The sequence below is a fragment of the Cyprinodon variegatus genome, unplaced genomic scaffold, assembly GCF_000732505.1.
Source record: "Cyprinodon variegatus isolate N-32 unplaced genomic scaffold, C_variegatus-1.0 Scaffold315, whole genome shotgun sequence".
Taxonomy (NCBI): domain Eukaryota; kingdom Metazoa; phylum Chordata; class Actinopteri; order Cyprinodontiformes; family Cyprinodontidae; genus Cyprinodon; species Cyprinodon variegatus.
Window position 1 is genome coordinate 270763 of NW_015150768.1, and position 20068 is coordinate 290830.

General features: G+C 34.7%; 1 protein-coding gene across 10 annotated transcripts in view; it reads right to left on the minus strand.

The window, feature by feature from the left end:
- Nucleotides 1-20068, minus strand: part of dab2ip (DAB2 interacting protein) — a 199028-nt gene that overhangs the window by 93272 nt on the left and 85688 nt on the right. For 6 of the 10 annotated variants that reach the window (XM_015384535.1, XM_015384531.1, XM_015384538.1 and 3 more), the window contains one exon: nt 11100-11218. In XM_015384535.1, coding sequence (XP_015240021.1) covers nt 11100-11218 — 119 coding nt within the window. The remainder of the gene's footprint in view (nt 1-11099; nt 11219-20068) is intronic. The other 4 variants (XM_015384532.1, XM_015384539.1, XM_015384542.1 and 1 more) reach the window with 1 other exon arrangement.

Here is a 20068-nt window from a genome sequence, read left to right on the forward strand (position 1 = left end):
ACCTCTGAATATATTTTTATTCTTTTCTGCAATTCTACTGCCATCTTATGTGAAATCACAACTACGCAGCTGAGATGAGTGCCGCACAAGTGGAACAACTTTAGTCGACTAAAACCGACTAAAGCTATCACATATCGTGATGAATAAAACTACCGTAATAGCTTTTGTCCTGTAGATTAAAATTAAGCCTAATCTAAGATGGCTGTCAAAAAACAATACTGCAGCTATGTATTAACTAAGAGAAATACTGAGTTCACCCAACTAGACAAATGGTTAGCTGAATTAATTAGAAAGTAGGTCAGGCTTCTATTAATTGGAGCCACTTCAAGTATTCAACATGTTACCGTGGGTAAGATCTTGATCAGAACAGACTATGTTAGCAGCGCATAGAAGAGATGAAATTCACTTGTTATTGGCTCATTGCTGTGACATTATGTTTATAATGAATTTTGTGATTGTGGAAAATATATAAACATATGTATTTAGCTAAACTTATGGGCTTTTTGCTTTAAGGATTAGAAAAAGGATTTAAAAAAAAGTTGGATGACTGGAATATTTTAAAGCTCTCATTCTGAATGAAAAAAGTAAAAAACATTAGAAACTATTTACATTGCTGCAAATGCTTTGTGCTATTTAAAAAAAAGTTGGATTACTTGGATTAAAGATAACCAAAACACATAATCTAAATGATTATCTTTGGTAATGTATAAAAAAATCTTTATGTCAATACATTTTTAGTAAATGTAATTACTGTGTTTACTAAATTATATTTATTATAAGAAACATTATTTCTTATACGACATCACTATGTTCTATCTCGTATCTTGCATTTAATCCTAACATGAATGATATAATGTGTGTTTGTGAATGTTTATATCTTGCCCCATAAACATGCTCTTGCCTTTACTATTGCTTTGGTCAAGTTATAGAAAGACATATTTACATATAAAAGCCAATATTTACTTATGGGGATTTTCCCTTTTTTTTATCTCATTGGTGCAGGATTCAGAATCCAATGGTTCCGATAGTCGGCTTATAATTACACAATGTCCTCTTCTGTGATGGGCTGCCACCATGAAAAGTTCAATATTATTCTACTTCACTGATTCTCTGTCCTGTGTGAATTGGTTGATTAATTCACCTCCAGGTCACAAGCCTCCAGTGTTTCATCTGCATACTGCACAGATAGGAATGAAAATGCATCCTAGTTTTAGAAAGTAAAGCAACTCAATACAAAAACAACCAGAAAAAGAAAAAAATATCTAAAAATGCTGGTTTGTGTTCAGTTTTGAGAATGTTTTTTTTTCCCAAATTGAAGCCACCTCTTTATCATTTTTCATTGGTTTTGTTTTGTGATTTTTTTATGTTGCAAAATCCTCATTTATGATTAATTTTAGGATTTAACATTGCAAGCAAGCATGCTCTCTATATAAAAATATTTTGCTTCTTGGATGATACAGGCCTACATGTAGTTACTTCAGGGAACAAATATTTCACCAGATGTTCCAACAATCTTCAGGTTATTTCATCAGAAAAAAAAATATATCTTTGCCTCTGTCTTCAGCTGTCGATCATTTATTTTCCTGCAGCGTTAGAGCCTGATCATCTGTTATTCTTCACTATGCTATCATCTTTACTTAAATTTAACTGCTGCTCATTTATTCTAAGCTTCAGCAGTAAACAAGGTGCTTACTGAAGGTTCTCATATATTTTACTGTACATATTCTCCACTGCAGCTGAACATCCTTAGATTCTTATGATCTAAAGGATTTTTTTTTTCCACTTCCAGTTTTAAAAAATGCAGAGAAGTTTTTTTTTTCTTCTTTAACAGTAGAAAAACGATTCCAATCACATCCTCTCTACTTTTCCAAAGATATGCTTTTAACATTTTCACATTTTAGCCACTTTAAAGCCAAAAATGTCAGTATAACTTATTAGGATTTTGATTTTTGAATTCTAAAATGGTATAGTGAACATCAGCTAAAAAAATCTGATAACAATAATGTGTACATCCCTATTTCTATTAATTTGGGCCATTTTTTCTAGAAAAGTAAAATTTTAACATATATTCTTTTACCTTCTTAAAATGTATGCTCGTAATTTATGAATGGAATCATTTCAAGTACAAAAGTTTTCATAATACTGTTAGAACAAAAGAAGTTTTATTGCTGGAAGGTAAAATATTAGAGGTTGAGAGGCTAGTGAGTGTTTTCACATTGACAGCATAACCCTCCTGAATCCAAACCCTAAAAGAAAAATACCTAACATAATGATTTGAGTAATTCTACAATGACTATTGAGTTGCATCTTGGCCAGACAACATCTGTGTCAATACAGAAACATTATCCATTAATATACAAAATAAATGCATTGAAATTAAAGAAGACTGCTGTGCTTTGCTGAAAACTTCTGCAGAGATGTTTGGTAATGGTCTGTCCACAATGTAGAAAATTGGATGGAAAGATTGCAGCCAGACTAAGCTGAAAAATGTCACATAACATAACAGACACATATTGCCATAAGTGCTTTAACCTTCTGCCGTTCTCATACCCGTCACCCTTCCTCATGGCTGTAACGGGCAAATTGCACAGTGAAAGAGACCTCCCTCCGAACAGTTCGGGCCATTAACACACTTGTGTAACAATTACCACCTAAGGTATGAATAGGTCTCCACAGGCTTCGATGGACCGCGGATAATTAGAAAGCGACTTCCTCACAGCTTGGCAGCTGATCACAGAGCAACCTCAGCATCCCAAAGAATAACACCTGTCATCAGGAGGCACTCTGGCCTGAAAACAAAGGATGCTCCCATGTCGGTAACCTGAGCTTCACGCCAATAATGAATGTGAATATACTCAGTGTGTACAAACACGCAAAGTGCTGCTTTTCCATAATCACTTGGTAATTCTAATGCAAAAGAGGATTTTATTTCTGAATGTTTGCTGTACCAAATAATTCACTATTCATGGTATTATTTTTGCTGTTGCTGCACATTCCTGTCCAGAACTGCAATGCACAAGGAAATTAGAGGAGCGACTGAGAGCTGAAACAATAACTTGCTTTAAATGAGGATTATGGAAAAGCAGGACTGCAGCAAACAGTGCAAAGGAAGCACAGCTTCTACTTTGGATTAAATCCAATTTCCTGCAATAGAAGCTCTCAGCTTACACAGCAATGTTTGATCTGTGGGAGCCTCTCCAAAACTTTCAATAACTTCTAATAATCTATGCCCTGACAGAAACAAAAAATACATAAATTACCAGAATGTAAAAACAAGGAAATGAGGAAATATACAATAGATTGGAGAATATGGGAAATAAGTGTTTCGGTAACTAGAAGATGACTCAACAAAGCTTTAAGTAGACAGATAATTTAAGTCCCATTACTTCCATTTCCAGTCACTTTCAAAAAGTTTAGACTAACTTGAAGTGAAACAGCATTATAAAACATTACAGATAATCATATTCTATTTTTTCAATTTACGTACACATACCTACAGCTTTAGCAACCCATAACAAACAAATATTGCATCGTTTGTAGTTTTTGCACAAAGAAATAGCTTAGTAGGCGATGGGCAAAAGCCATAATTTCCAGGCTCAGTCACTGAGGTGTTAATGCCATTAAAGCTGGTTAGTTTTTTTTGTCTTTCTTTCCTAATGGTTCTGTGGTTCTGTGTTGTTTTCTGTTTCTATCCTCTAAGCCCCAGCCGGTCACACAGTGGATGGCCCATCATACTAAGCCTGTTTCTGTCGAAGGTGGCTTCTCTACTTTTTTACACATTCCTGCTTAAAACGAGTGATTAAAACCGCTTCTAGTAACCCAGGATTAAAAAGGGGCAATTTTAGCAGTGTTTCATGGTTAACTGCTTTTTTTTAAATGTTATTAATTTAAGCAGAACATTTAAGGATGCTGTTGATAAAAAGCATTTATCAACTGTGTTTAGTTAAAATTACTTTATTTATACACCATATCATTGCAGCTATTGCTTTTACTGATAAAATAGGACTTAGATTTCAAGTGGGAATTAAAGGAGGTTCGGCTAATCAGATGGCCTTCAAATAAAAGATAATTAGGAGACCAAATCATTGTGGCACCAAATCCATTTTGCCATCACCTCTTAATTAGTCAAATATATTTTGTTGGTTTTACATCTAAGCTAAGCTGTCATGGATTTTTTTTAGAGCTAAGGCATGAGCTTGAGAATCTTAGGTAAGTTATAGACCAAAAAGTGGTGTAATGTTAACTTTCCTTCAGGTTATGCTATGCAGATGTTTTGTCTCTGCTAATGAAGATTCACTATAAAGAATATAAAGTATAGAAACAGCTTTAAGTTGAATGCCTGTAGTAACTCCACAAGGAAGAAGCCAGATCTACTTTCTGAAAAATATGGATATTTACAGTGTAATATCATATAAAAAACACTGAATTTGTATCCCAAGTTGGAAAAGGTATCAATACAGTAATATGGGATCATGACTAAAGAGAAAAACTATTTCAGTTCATTTTCATGTTTTTGACTTGCTGTGTCAAAAAATGTGGTTTATTTTATATTTCAGAACAAAATATGGTAACATTTATCACAAAATGAACATTGTGACAGCAGATTTAGAGAAGGAAGATATGAAAGGTTAGGGTGAACTCCTACAACACCTGAAGTTTATTTCTTCTTTCTTTCAAAAGTTAAATAATGCAGCTGGATCCTGTCTGCACTTCCCAGGCAGAATAACAGCTGTTATTTTTAATACCCAGTGAATCCTCAGAAATTTCACATTGGACAAGAGAAAAGGGCAACTGGGAGGTTTGCACCTCTAGAAACTGAAACCTCCTTTAGCCAAAAATCTGAGAAACAAAGCAACTGCTGTTGCTATCAGTGAATTCTGTTGAAGGGCTGTTAGTTGAATAAACAGGCTATAAATACAGCTGTCTAAATTAAACATTTACTCTGTCTTGCAGCTAAAGATGTAATAAACACCAAAAACTCTTTTCATATTTCCGCATATCGTTGCTCACAATTTCCTTTAAAGTTAGAGCAATTCCAGCTCTCTTCCATGCACTTCCCTGGAGAACATGTTTGCTTGCTACAGTGGGCATGTTGGTAGCAAACAAATTAAAATGTTTCTCCACTTTGCATCCACATGAAGCAAAGATTAAAAAAATAAATTATTTAAAAAACCTATGCAAGCTGAAAGAGAGCGATTGATTAGCGACGGATAGAAGCAAAAAGAAAAAAATGCAGGAAACAACAAAGCCATAATACATTGAGTCAATTTTTTGTATAAAAAAACACAAATGAAAAGAAACAGAAAAGGCAAACATTACACTCAAGAAAGAAAGAAAGAAAGAAAGAAACAACTTGCAGCAAGAAGGTAAATAAAATACTATGTATAATCTGTATGTGGCAGAGCACAAGTCAGTAGAAGAAGCAACAGAATGAAACTAAATGGGAGGGAAAGCGAGTAGAAAAGTCCAGCAAATGAGTGACAAGGTCAGCGGCGGATAAGAGCTCAGTAGAGCATGGAATTGGCTGCAGAGTGAAGCGAGACAAAGGATGGTCAAATAGGGTAAAATATAGTTTTGATCTTCACTGCGATGGGGCCTCTTATTGTTTTTTATTTAGCACACAGAATAACATTTCTTATTATACACAGCAGGGTAAACAAATGAATCTAAAAGTGAACAGAAAAATGACACAAACTTCACTTGTTATATAGTTTTGTGATGCTGCAACACTCAAACCTGGGTTTTCCTATAAGCTTAAAGAGGTTATATACAACACAAGGAACTCAGCTACGCTCCATGTTCTTTGTGTTGGAAAGCTAGAAATAGAATAGAATAACGGTGGATATGAAGAATATTTGTCAACCGAAGCTTTATTTGTTTATTTCCCTAAACAAGGGGGTTTCATTTATTATTTGACACTTTCTCTATTAACATGACTTCAATCTAGCAGAAAAAGGTAAAAAAAAAAAAAACATAATCAGCTACACATCACACAATACCAATTGCTTCTATCCAAAGGCAGGCTGAGAGATAAATAGGAATAAAAAATATGGTTTTCAAAGACAAAAAATAATGAATCTTAGGTTCTTTAGACTCTTTCTTATATAGTTTAAAATCACTCTTCTATCTAACATGTAAAAAACAAGTATTCTGATTTGAGGTAAATAACACACTTTCTGTTTTTGTCTTAAATTTCACGTATAAAAAAACACTATTCATGAGGGTTTAATTGTCAAGAAATAAAGTATAAAATATAACAAAAACATGAAGTGTTGCTATGTGAAGCATGTGGGGGAGATATAAAATCCACATGTTTGGCATCATTTTAACTTAGAGAGCAGATAAAGCTCAACAAGAGGAATGAGAGATTATTTAAATGATTGATCGCAGGGGTGATTTGGGATTAAAATACCATTCAATTCAAAGATTAAATGCAGGATAAAAGAGCATATACTTAATCTATTAGACACAAGTGTTTATTATGAATGAAATAATAAATCTGGTTTCAACAGCAAGAGTTACACTTAAATAATTTGTTGTGTGGTAATTAAAATACAACTGTAAATCCTTAATTTTTTACTTTATTGAAAAAAATAAACAAAAAGAAATATTATAGCAACTCTTATTACTTAAATCTGCATGGATCCTACAAATTAGAGTGTGTATATATATATATATATATATATATATATATATATATATATATATATATATATATATATATATATATATATATATANTTAGACACAACATAAATTTATCATTAACTACGATTTCACCAAAAAGTTTTCACAATCACAAAAAATAAAAATGAACATAAAAACAATTTGTACATCACATTACAACAAATTAGATCATAGCGCTCTTTATAAAAGTTTGAAAAATACTAAATAATATTATATTATATAAATCTATAATATTTGTAAAACACGATTTTATAATAAATTAATATAAAACTTTTTGTTTATCATATTAATATTTAATTGCAAAATATATAACTTTGCATATATCTTGCCTCTATCTGAATAAATAAGTTTAATTTAACTAAAAGGTAATTTTAGAATCTGTTTTGGTCTTTTAAGTGGTGGTGATATGTAACAGATTTTTGTGAAATTATCTCTGACTCTGATCAAAATGAGATGTAAGGTGCCTTTTATTCATTCTGACAGCAGCGGTCTGAACTGTGGTCCGATCCAAGATGGCCGCCCTCTAGGCATGTTGGCCAGCATCTAATGAAGCGTCTGTGTATATAATGTATATGACTTGCAATGAACAATTTGTGGAGTTGTAACTTTTTTTGTAATTGTGACAGATTTAAAAAAAAATCTAAAATTACAAACACCAAAGTTACAATGCACAAATACTTTTGCAACAGTAGTTCTGGACCATTTGGAGCAATCATGATGTTTTGATTTACAACTTGTAAAACACAATTTGTGTACTTGTACTTAAAATTTGAACTGGTGTAGAAAAAAACTTTGTGAATTCTTTTTTTAATTCTACTTTTACAAAACTTATAATGTAACTCTCTCTACAACTTCAAATTCACACTTAAAATGCACAAATGGGTTTGACTCAATATTACCTTCATAGATTATTTGAATATCAAATTGCAGATTTGTCCAAAAATCCCCAAAATATTGAGTACTGATGGCAAACAGTAGGAAGCAGCAGTATTGCTAAATTCACTGTGATATAAGGACTAGCATTGAGGAAGGGATATTAAATAACCTAAAATGATTTTGACCTGAATGTAGGAAATGACAAGGCATGTATTTTGGCCAGTTTGCAAATAACCTTTGAATTCAAGTTTCACTTGCTAGCATTGTTCTCACCGAGCTCTTTGAACTTTCCATATCTCTGTGGCTGACAGAGAACAGGCTGAATGGAATTACATAATGCAATTCAATATGCACATTCAGCATGGAGAAGCATCTGCTTCTCAACAACCTCTCTGCCTCTGCATGTTTTAGCTCCTTCCAAACGTGTAACTGATGGCTTGAGAAAGAATGTTTCAATATTTACTGCACCATCTTGTTTGCAGTTCAACCTCTTGACTGTGCATGTACGAGGATGTATGACCCACCCCCAACTTCATTGTAAACTCAGCCTGTCCAAATCCATTAAATCAGCACTTACAAGTTCAGCTGGGCTTTATTGCAGGGGACTCGTTGTCATGAAATTAAAGCAAATGCTTGCAACCAGTTAATTCTATTCCCTCGGCTCGGCGGTTCCAGGCAGCCCTTAATGCGGGCTGATAGAATCAGAGCCGGGACAATCAGCAGGGCTTTCTGTGCTTTTACTATCACATCTCTTGTTCTCCTTTAGCATAAATGGATAAAACTAGAGGACATACCTTCCCAATTAGACCTTTCTGCTATTTATCAAAGACAAAATGGAAGTTAGGCAGAGAATTGATGAGAAGTGAAGTCCTTACGAAACCACAGGACAAGTTAAGTGAAATAAACTATAACTTCTATTTTTTATCTTTATCTGATTGATTGTAGAGGATTACACTTTGAAGTGAATTCAATTTTTTTTCTTCTGTTTCTGATGTGTTCGAGAACAACAGAGCAGTGTGCATGTTCCTGTTTGCAGAAAGAAAACTCAGTCCATGCGAAGACCAGAGAGAAAAACATTTTGACAGATTTAGCTCAAGTCATAAAAAGAGTGCTTTAGATATCATTAAAGCACTGTTACTGTTTTAACATGAAAGTTTCATCCTGGAAACAGGAGAAACAGTGAAGCATGGTATTTATTAACTAACCAGCAAATAACTTTACTACAGTAAGGCCATTATTGGCACCTATTTGCATGGTGGAGCAGTTTGTAGCACTGTTGCATTTCAGCAAAAAAGTTGTGGGTTCAATTCCCAGTCTCTCTACATGGAGTTTGCATATTTTCCCTGTGCATGCATAATGGGTCCTGTATGGGTAGTCTGGCTTTGCCCCATACTAAAAAGGAAAAAATATGACTGTTTGGTTAATTGGTCTATCTAAACCTCTGGGCAATCGTGTGTGCATGGTTGTACTATTTCTCTGCCCTATCATAGACTTTAGTTCATAAACTGCTAGAGATATGATGGGTCTGATGAAGAAGATGGATGGATTTAATATGCGAGTTGCCGTGCTGTTACTGTAATCCTCACATAAGAAAATGCAAAAATTAGCCAAATATTACTAACAAATTATTAGAAGCACAGCATCCTAAGATTGTAACTTATAGAAGAAAACATTGAAGATCATTACAAAAACTGAACAAAGCTTCCACAGAGTATCATCTTGCCACTACTGTGTTTTACTGTTTTTCTTCACCAAATGCATTTTTTATGTAGGCCAAAAAGCATAATTTCACCCATTTCCAATTCTCTTATCACAGCATCATCTTCCTCATTGCTTGTGCCACATTATATTGGTCAGCTAGGACTGCTTTCCTACCAGTCAGTTCACATTTATATAGAGTATATCACTTTATGGATTACACTTTTTCTCTCTAGCTCCTTTAGTGTATGGAATTAGCTATTCGGTTGATTCTCTGATTGAAGCTGTCCTTACCAGAGACCTGGCTTTAGGTCAATGGTCTTCTATTGATAGCAAATGAATGGTGCCATAACATTTAAGCTTTAGATTATGATTTAAAAGTTAAATTGTAAATGTTTATATTGCTTCCAAAATAGTAGATATTTCTAAGCAAATTCAACTTTAAACAATTTGGCTGTCGGGTGATTAACGTTAAACAGAAATGCCATTACTGTTTTTTTCTTGTCATGTCACAATTTTAAACTACATTGCTTTGGTCTGTTTTATATAATGTTGAATAAAATACATCGATTGGTTTGCGGTTTTAGTGAGAAAAATATGAAGAATTTTATGAAAGGCACTTAAAATGTTGGTGGGATTGCTGATGCAGTACAGTTAAATACCACTAGGGGGAAGCATATGAGAAAGTTGCCCACAGGGCAATTTAAAAAGTCTTTAAACAGAAATGTGCTCATTTTGCAAAGGACTCAGTCGTTACAGCTTATTAATATAACGCTCACTGGTGGGAGTTAAGAGGTCATGTGACTCAGAATGACTTTCCCTAAGATCTCCTCCAACTTTCTTTATCCTGAGAAGTACAAGATGCTGCTTCAGAGGCAGTTAATCAATAGGGCAGCCTTTCCATCTGACCCTTTAGCTCTCCCACAAGCCTGCAGCTCTTTGTTCCTTTTTTTCTAAAATAAGTACTCATTAATTCCTGCTTAAAATCAAGATCAAGTAAAGATTCAGCGCACACATCTCTATAAGAAATGAATAAAATCCTAAAACATTTCAAACATGGTTGAAACATCAACTATATGTTCAGTTATTTCCGACTATTTATTACAGAAATAGATAAAAATAGGCATTCAATATATTTTAGCTCAATTATAATCAATAATTACTTCAATAAAATATAGAAAATATTCTCCTTCTTGCTATTAAATTAACTTTTGATGGAAAATATGTTTTTCAGCCATGAGGGATGCCGTCATATTCATTAGCTTTCAATTCAGTCCATAGATGGCTTTAAATTTACATGTTTATAAGAAAACAATCTCGTCACTCCACTGGTCTGACTAGGAGTGTTTACACTTCACCTCTGGGCTGCCATCTCCCCGCTTGTTAATTATTAATGGAAATACGCGCTGCTAATTGCTAATTATCTATAAATTGATGACTCATGGCAGAATTTTTTGCTTCATTAACTGACTGTTTATCTACTGAATTAAACATGACAGAAAACGCTAGAGCCGCCACACACAAAAAAAAAAATAGTCTCTCAGTTTTTGTTTGACAGCAAAGATGGCAAGCTGTGTGGGAGTATAAGTGGCTTATCAATCATACGAGGTGGGAAAAGCAGTAGAAGACTAAGTGCTGAATGTAAACCAAATGTGTGCTGTGCAGCCATAAAGTTTGAAAGACTCTATTCTGACTTTTAAAGAATCAGTTCCAGGTTCCTATGAGCCCATCTGGACTCCAAACAACCTCCTTAAATATTGATCTTAAGGCTAAAGCTCATAAAGAAACCAGGTAAGACAGGGAGAGGAGGTAGTTGGTAGATATAGAAGCAGCACTCACAGTACTCACGGTGACTCTGAAAGGTGTGGCAGCGGTTGAGGTGGCTTCCATGGTGGTGGAGTTCTTGTCTGAGGAGCCTGGCATACTCCGTCTGCGCCCCGTCCGCTCCGGAGGAGACTCTACAGACAAACACATAGACCTTAATGTGGCAATAGTTTACATGCTGACTTTTTTAAAATTTCTATCTGAAAAATTTCACATGTCCCTTAAGCAATATCTAATATCAAACAGTTTTTAGAGATTACTTAGATCTCTGTCTTTCAGCCATTTTTTTTTTACCATAAAATGGCTGAAAAGTAAAATGACTTTTAATGACTGATCTAATTCAAAATTATAACAGAAACATTTCAAGAATAATTATCGAGTGGTACTAAACACCTTTAGTTTTAGTAGCAAACACAGTTTCACTAAGTTACTTCTTTTTTTTTTTTTTTTTGGGACCTTTCTCCTACACCACGTATTTCTTCTCTGGTTGTGATAAATCATTTTAATGCGGCTAAATACTTGATTATCGAACACATATCTATGCTTATTGAGGTGGTAATGGATAAGGCTATAGGAAGCTTTAGATTCCCTCAACAAAATATGACTATGTTTCGTAAAAAGGATTCCTTTGTGGGTGCAGAGCAAAACTAAATATTTGGCCACGTAGTTATATCAAAGAATTGCAACATACAATATTGGTCCAAAGTACACATGCGTATTTTGCACCAAAAAGTATTAGATTATTTTGTATTATGTTTTACTCTTCCCTGATTATGTGAAAAAAAAAAACTTATATCCCAAGAATTCTGAGGATATCAAAATTAAATAAAAAGAGAAAATTGAACCTGAACAGTGTGTCAGACCGACCTGCATAGACAGGCAGGTAGAAGCCTGAGTATTTTATACCATGTTATCAAAATGGTTCTGTCACTTTAGTTTTTAAGCATTCAAAGAGTGATATAGCCTTCACTGAATTTCTGCAATCCAGTTTTAACCAGTATTTTGTAAACAAAAGTAAAAAAAAAAAAAAAACAGTTTGTATTCTTTAAAACAATCTAATTTGAAGAGTTTTGATGTGATCCTTTCCAACTTTTTAGGCAGTAAAACGTTAAGGCTCTTCAAACCATCTGGATGAGCATCTGCTACTGCACTAGAGTTTCTTAGTCACACATTCCCTTTTTGAAATGTTCTGTCAAAATAATGTAGGAAAAGGACATTATTGAGAAACAAAAATAAGGTGTTAGACCATTATGAAGGAGTGCTGAGCTCGTCCTGAGGTCATAACATGTAAAGAAGCTGCAGATCTGGACATGTTCATGAGGAATGTAAGCTTCATCCAACATGCAAGTCTTTACATATTTCAGTTCCCTCTTTTGCCTTCTCATCCCAGAGAACACAAGAATAGGGTACTTAAATAGATCGCAAGTATGCAATGCGTAATTTGTATTGAAATATAGAAAAAGCTCAGAATGTGAGCTATAATTGTTGATATGGTGATAAAATATGTCCATATTTAGGGACATTGTGATTCCATGACATTATTCAGGTCATGTTAAGTTATCTTAAATTAGCCTCCAACTGTCTGGAACAACTAATACAATTAGTACTACAGTGTGTGAAGCATAATATTCCTGTTAAGTCATTGTGTAATTTATCATTGTATAACACATCGTCTCACACACAGACAAGTGAACACACACATAGATACACAGACAGACAAACACAACTTTTCTTTGGCTTGAGGAGGTATTATATATATACTTTAATTAAGAGAAATTAACACATGACTGCATGAATTCACAGATTTGAGTGATTGGTTGGAAAATTGTGTTATCATTCTGGTTTAACAGTGTCATCAAAGGGCAAAAAGAAATAATTTATTTTTGTAGATTTATAAACAAAATAATAATTTTTTTCCCCCCTAAATATGCAAATGTTGGGTGTACGTTCCTACTGCTGTCACACTGAGTGCATATATATATATATATATATATATATATATATATATATATATATCATTTGCAGTTTTTCACACATCACCTCACACACTTGTACTGTGTTGTTGGTGAAGGACAAAGCGGGATTGGGAAGAGTATGGAAGATAAATGGAACTAAGTACAGGGAAGAAAACCTGTTAAAAGGCTGCTGAAGTGTTAAAATAATGATCCATTGCATAATGAATCTGCAAATATATCAAATGAAGCTGGCAGAGACATCCTAAAAGACTAAGATTCTAAAAACAACAATACAGCTCTGCAGTATTTTACCTGAAATCCCAAAAAAAATAAATTCATTCAAATGATAATAAATGTTTCTCAGTATCTACCCATATGTAGACATAATACAAACACAAATCTGCTTTTTTTTTTTTTTTTTCATTTTTTACATGTTAATTTGTCCTGTGACAGTATGAAGGATTTCATTTGAGAAAGTAATGTTTGAAAAGAAGACACTGATAATTCACTGTCGAAGGACAAAACTCAGAGGGTGACGAGAACAGGTTTTATCCTGTCTGTCAAGTGTTCATTAGTATTGATATGGATGGTAAATCTTTAAAGTCTCCTTGGAAATCAGATTCATGCACTAAGGAGTGTTAAAGCGATGAAATTAAAAACATCTTTATCTTTAGTCATGGCACAACTTGTTCACTCACTACTTTTCTGTTGCTTTTCCTCCTTGCAACCAACAAATACAGCAGGATTGAAATTTCTGCTGCCATGACAACAAGACTTTTTAATCCTTTCAGATCAAAAACTCATTCATGAGCGAATAAGGTTGATTAAGGTAATTATCAGCCCTGACGGAATCAAGTCAGCAGTGCAAATTCTAACACCCAGCCTTTAACAAATTTGCCCCTCTGAGGCTTGATTTGGTAACAGAAAACTCCCCGCCTGTGCACAGCTGGCTGCTGTTGGCGCTTAAAGGAAAACCAACACAACACACGAGCGCACTTCACAGAGCTTTAAAGGGAGTGCTGTGTGCAAATGCGATGCAGGCTTTCACATGCTCCAGCCATCTGACTATAATCAATCTGCACAAATGTATGGAAATTTGCCACTGCTGTGAAGATGTGAGGAAGTCCTGCGTCTGCTTCGACGGACAGGCAGCTGGCAGCAGACAGTGAGCAGACCAGTTTTCAATAAAACTTAGATTAAAACACAAAGTCTAATGAGACACCCAAGGAAAACTATTAAGGAGGTTGTTTTGTCAAACACGAGGGGTTTGATCTCGGGAACATTTCCTGTTTACAGGGGGTGTGTGGCAGTTGTGTGCAGCATCTCAGATCACAGATAGAGTGTGTGTTAGTCTGCATTTGGTATGGAAAAGGGTCAGAGTGTCCACAATAAGCTGCTGTCTTGGAAATTTCAAATACGATAGGCCTAAGATCATTTGCTGGATGTTTCCACTCAATTCATTCTCGTTCTTCTCATCATTTCCATGATCTTACAATGACTGTTTTCCTTTATCAAAGGGATTTCTGATTATGCCTTCAGACTTGGCTCTGTCCTATGTTCCTCTGCACACAAACACTGACATTCTGGAGAGGAAACCAACCCAACTAACTGGAATTTTCAATGTAGCCAGTGATGTTGCAGCCTACTATCTGTCTGACCACATTTTTCTTTTTTTGTTTTTTTTGTTTTACATGGTTAAAAACATACGACAAGTTGCTGCAGTGGTTTTTTTGTGTCTTTGTGGTTGGTAAATTGATTAGTATGCTGGAAGAGATTTACAACCAAAGTAGAATAGCTAACCTTATATAGTTTACAAGATCACAAAATCTCTTTGTCCATAAATGTTAAAGACCACAGACACTGAGAAAACCTGCCTTCTGTGGGGTGTTAGCCAGAGGAAGTGGTTTGAACTGTGAACAGGGGACCAGATTGTATACTTTTGATGAATCACACTTATCAAACCTCTTAAGACATTTGGGTAGGATCACAGGATGTAGGAAAAACAGTAAACTTTATAGAGTCTTTAAGGATCACTTGAGTTTGCCTATTTAGCCTGAAATGTTTTGTATAGGGCTAGAAAAGACGTATTATCATGACATATTGTGGTAGGTTCTGCAACAGCATAAGATCCTAAAGGTTATCCAATCATGTATAAACAAAGCAAGAGTTGGTTCCACATTAATAGCATAAAGTTGAATTAGTTCAGAGGAAGGCTGCTATTTCTGGTGTTTATGTTCCTGGACAGGTTCTCAAGGTGTCGTCATGAAGAGGTCTGTGTCAGGTGTTGAAATCTCGGGGGTACATTTATGCTTTTTTGTGGATGTACTTCTCTGCCTGTCTTAAAACCACTTAGAGCATCCTAAAAACATTTCTTGTCATTTCCAAATGTGAATAGGACAGGATGAGTGTGGGCTCCTCTCAGCCTGAAGTAAGGCTTCTCAAGTGGAAAGAGGTAAATTGCTTCCTCTAAACTGGGGGTCAAACATTTCTTTAAGGAAAGGCATTCCAGTCTGTTTGTGTCTCTTTCATGATTGATGGTAAGATCGAGTAGAGTGAGGAGGATAGATTAGGCCCTTGTCTGTAGTAATACAGGCACAGCTTTAGCTGTCGGTAAAATAAGAGTTGAAAAGTAAAGCTCTGATTTACCGTTCAATATACATTACAGACTGTCACCTATGCTCCTAAAATCTGGATCATGACCAAAGGAAACGTCTGAACTGAGCTTCCTCCCCTTCATTAATAGTTACGCTAAGATGGTTTGGGAATATAATAACCACATTAACTTCCATGATTATATTTACAGATATTTCAGGATCATCCCACTGAGCATCACTTCTGGCTAGGAGCACCACAGGGTTCCTTGCAAAGAACTAGGTTATATTGAAAGTTTGTCCTATGCCTCAAATCGATGTGTTTTTAAACATAGAGTATTACATTTTGGGACAATTTTTTGCCTTTTTATTCAAAATGAAAGATCAAAAAACAGAGCCCCTGCAACAAAACTTTCCAATGTCCTATAGTTTGATGTTCTTTTTCTAAATGCACTGTAGTAGATGTATGTTATTCTGCAAAGAAAGAAAAAAAGAAAGATTGGGGCAGAGAAACCTGGATGTTAAGCCTCCATGGACTCATTTTCAAAGGGACACATCTAATGCTCTTCCTCTAAGGAAAATAGTCACCTCCCTGTTGGGACTGCACATTATGTATAAAGATGGTAGCAGCAGGAGGCTAAAATAGCTTAGCACACTGAATGCTAGAGGGACTACCATCTTTATGCTAATCTAAGCTTACCTCCTGCTGTTCTGGTTTCATATTTAATGTGATGACTTGTTTTGATATTCTATTTAAAGGTGGTGAGTAGAAATATTTCTAAGCCTGAAAAAGAGTTAAGGCCTCTGATTTATGCTGGGGAAAGATAAAATACTTCTTTTTTTCATGTAAAGCTGTAATTTCCAATTTAAATTCAGTAACACACTACAGGTCAGAGTTTATATATCCAGAGCACATCCCAAAAGGATGTCCTCCAGCGAGAGACAAACACCAGCTAACATTCTCTTCCTCTTATGTCTGGGTGGAACCGTGCTCATAAAGACTGCAAAAAAAAAATGCTTTAATTAAAGATTTGTCTTCGTCAGGAAACTCTCATGTTCATAACTAATTCTATAAGTGAAAATCTTGTACAAATACTTTAATGCAGCCCTCCAATATCCTTAAATCACAGATCAAAGAGGAGGCGACAATTTTGCATTCCTTTGTTGCTCAAGGTAAGCACTCAGATGTGCTAAAAGCCTTAAAGATAAAGAAGGAAACAGAGGTATTTTTATGCAAGGTTTAAATCTTAGACTTTCATTTCAAAAGGACTTTAACTTTCTGCACTCTGTGCTGCATGCTGGATAATTTTGTCATACTGAATAGGAGTGGGTTGATTTTTGTCATTTATTTTTTATGTATCTGTAAGAAAAACATCAGCTAAACCAGAATTGGAAAAGATTTAGCATTTCCTTTCTGTAGTTCACAACTCCTTATAGTTCTCTTGTGGAAAACCCTATCTCATGGATAGAATGCAGACAGATACCCTGCAGCTGCACTAGAAGCTAAAAACGTGTTGCTTTATGGACACTTAGCCACAACAAGTTAAACAAAATATATCGGAGCATCAGAGCCCAAAATAGAGCACAGATGACTTCTTTCTGAATAACTATTCAAACTTTTGCTGGTTATCAATTACTGGTTCTTTAAAGCTAGATTGTAGAGTTAAGATGAAATGGTGATTAACAAGAACAGGAAGGAGAACAATCACTAGAACAACCAATTACAGCTCCCTCCATGCTGCTTGCCTTCAATGACTGAATGACAAACACATTCAACCCCATTAGAAAATTGACTGAAGTGAAAGCTAAAATAGACCAGACAAGAAACACATCTTGGTTCTTGCTTTCTGCCACTGCATCATGCATTACTGTGGGCATTACCAGGGCAGAAAGTTAAACAAGTCGTTAGCTGACAAGCAACACAAAACAATAAAGAGTTTCTAATAAAAAGAAAAAAGAAAACATGAGAAGAAACCACTTGCTTTAGTGCTGATATAATCACATTCAGACAGCTGTGTTGGATTCCAGCAGAAAATGTGATATTCTACTGTAAATGTTGTCTCTCATTCCAATGTTTAGTTGATTCTATTTTTGTTTTACTTTGATACATATTACCTAGACTATTTAGTGTTCTTCTACTTGTTCTTCATAAATAAAACAACACTGATTTAATACAGGTCATCATTTAACTCTGCATTATTGATTTTATTATCCATTGTTTTGAAGAGGAAATGCAGATTCTCTGTTTAAAACCGAACTGGGTTCAACTCACTGGGTTGACATTAAACAAACCCCATTTGGATGTGAACAGCTGCTGTAAAGTGACAGAACTTTTGGGGAAGCTTTAGTTGTTTCCTGCAGGAAAAGAGTCATAGTCTTTCCCCTGACAAACAGGATTTAGTTGCACACAGCACAGTCAAGCTGTTAAAAGCCCCTGTTTTTGTGGGAATCATTTATACATGATATGCTTCCCATTACCCTTCTTATACTCTTTGAACCTTTCATATTTATTGACACCCTTGGTAAAGTTTAGCAAAATAAATTCTAAACTAAGTTGGTCTGTTTTAAGTAATTCCATTTTAAATATAATTACAGTTGTAGCAAGCATGTACTTCCATGCATGTCAGTAGAAGTTAGCACTTTTCCACACAACAGTAACAGTTCTGCAGCAATAGATTCTGGTTAAGCAGGCTTTCAAGGTCATGAAAACCAAGAAACCCTCAGGTGACATATTTAGACGCTTGAGGTTAGTGCAAAGGAAAATCCAAACAGAATCAAAACCACAATATTGGTTGCAGAAAAACATTTTTTGCTAAATCGTTCAGCCGTTATACAAATCTAGTCTTCTAGCTCCCTTACCATACTTCGCATGGTGTTATGGAAATATTGTCTTTTGTTTTTTCTTTCATTCAACTATTCCTATGTGGAGAAAATGTAGGCACATACCAATTTTTTGGAGAATTTTCTGGCTAATGAAGATCAACATACTGCTTTATTTCAGTGGCACATTCTCTGTTTTTTTTTCCTAATTTAATTCAATTCAGGACCAATCAAAAAATTTGCACTACAGTATAAGCATTTAAAACACACAGACACACTTAACTGGATCATTTTAGTTATAATCTCACATCTAGTTTTCTAGTGTAATAAAAACTGGAATGAACCTGAATGAATAGTTATAAAAGAGATTTAGCCAAATCAAAGTACTATCTATATACACATATACATTTATATGTATATAATTACAACTGTATTGTATTTTTGCTTTGTTTCTATGTCTTATGTCTATTAACACAATTACTTATATTACTACTATACTCTTCACAGCTTTACTCACAGCTTAAACTCCAAGGAAACTGTAAAAGTGCTGAAAGCCTGAGTTCTTTTATGTCAAAGTAAAAAACAAATTTTTTAGAACAGCTTTTCAATGTAAATGTTAGACTGTTAACTGAGGTATTATTGATAGGCTGTGGTCCTACTGTTTTATTTGTTTTACTACTTGATTTTATCATGTTTTTATCTTTATTTGCTATATTTCTGCATTTATTTTTCTTTGATTTTATTGTTCAATTCTTATTAAGCACTTCAAGTCATTGTAGGAAATTGTGCTATACAAATAAACCTGCCTATACTATACTATAATATACTGGAGTACTGTCATTAATTAGCGGAGAGAGAACACTGAGTGGTGAGGACAAAATATTCTAATGATGTTATGGGAAACCATTTAGATATTTAGTTATTTTCTTTAATTAAGAGTTAAAATCTCATGTGTAAAATAAGGAAGTAGCCTCTTTCATTTTGACAGGTGAGAATTTAGCCCAGAACTTTCAAACAGTGAACTAAGAACATGAATTATTCAGCATTAATCCATTTGAAAACGACCCTCTAACCAGATTTTGAGGGATGAACTTCGGCGTATGACCAGCTCTTCTGAAACAGAGTGATAACTTAGTGGGTTGTTGGATAGATCTGGAACTCTCGGTTCTTTCTTTTTTTTTTATGTCATCCTCATTAACTCAGACAGGAAGTATCAAGCTCGTCAATAGCTACCATATCCACCATGTTCATCAACTGTCAGCCGCTTTTGTGGTTTGTCAGTGGAAGCCTTTGAAAAGCCTTTTTTAAGAGTTTCCTTTTGTGTGGTGAGATGAAAACTAAAGTTTCAAACATGCTGCAAATCCTATTATCAATACAGTAGATTAGAAGTGCTAAATCTTATTATAAGATAAACTTTTTGTCTTTTCTAAGGGAAAATAAAGTGAACTAAAGGTTTAAGAACAGAATTATGCTATCAGCAGCAAAGGGAGTCTGCATTTTTAAGATGTTTGTTTCTCTAGGAAAGAGAAACGCATACACACAGAGTATGCAGTGTTCTTTTGTTATGACAGAAGGGTAAAGCCAGAGGAGAGTTCAAACACAAACAAATGTACACAGA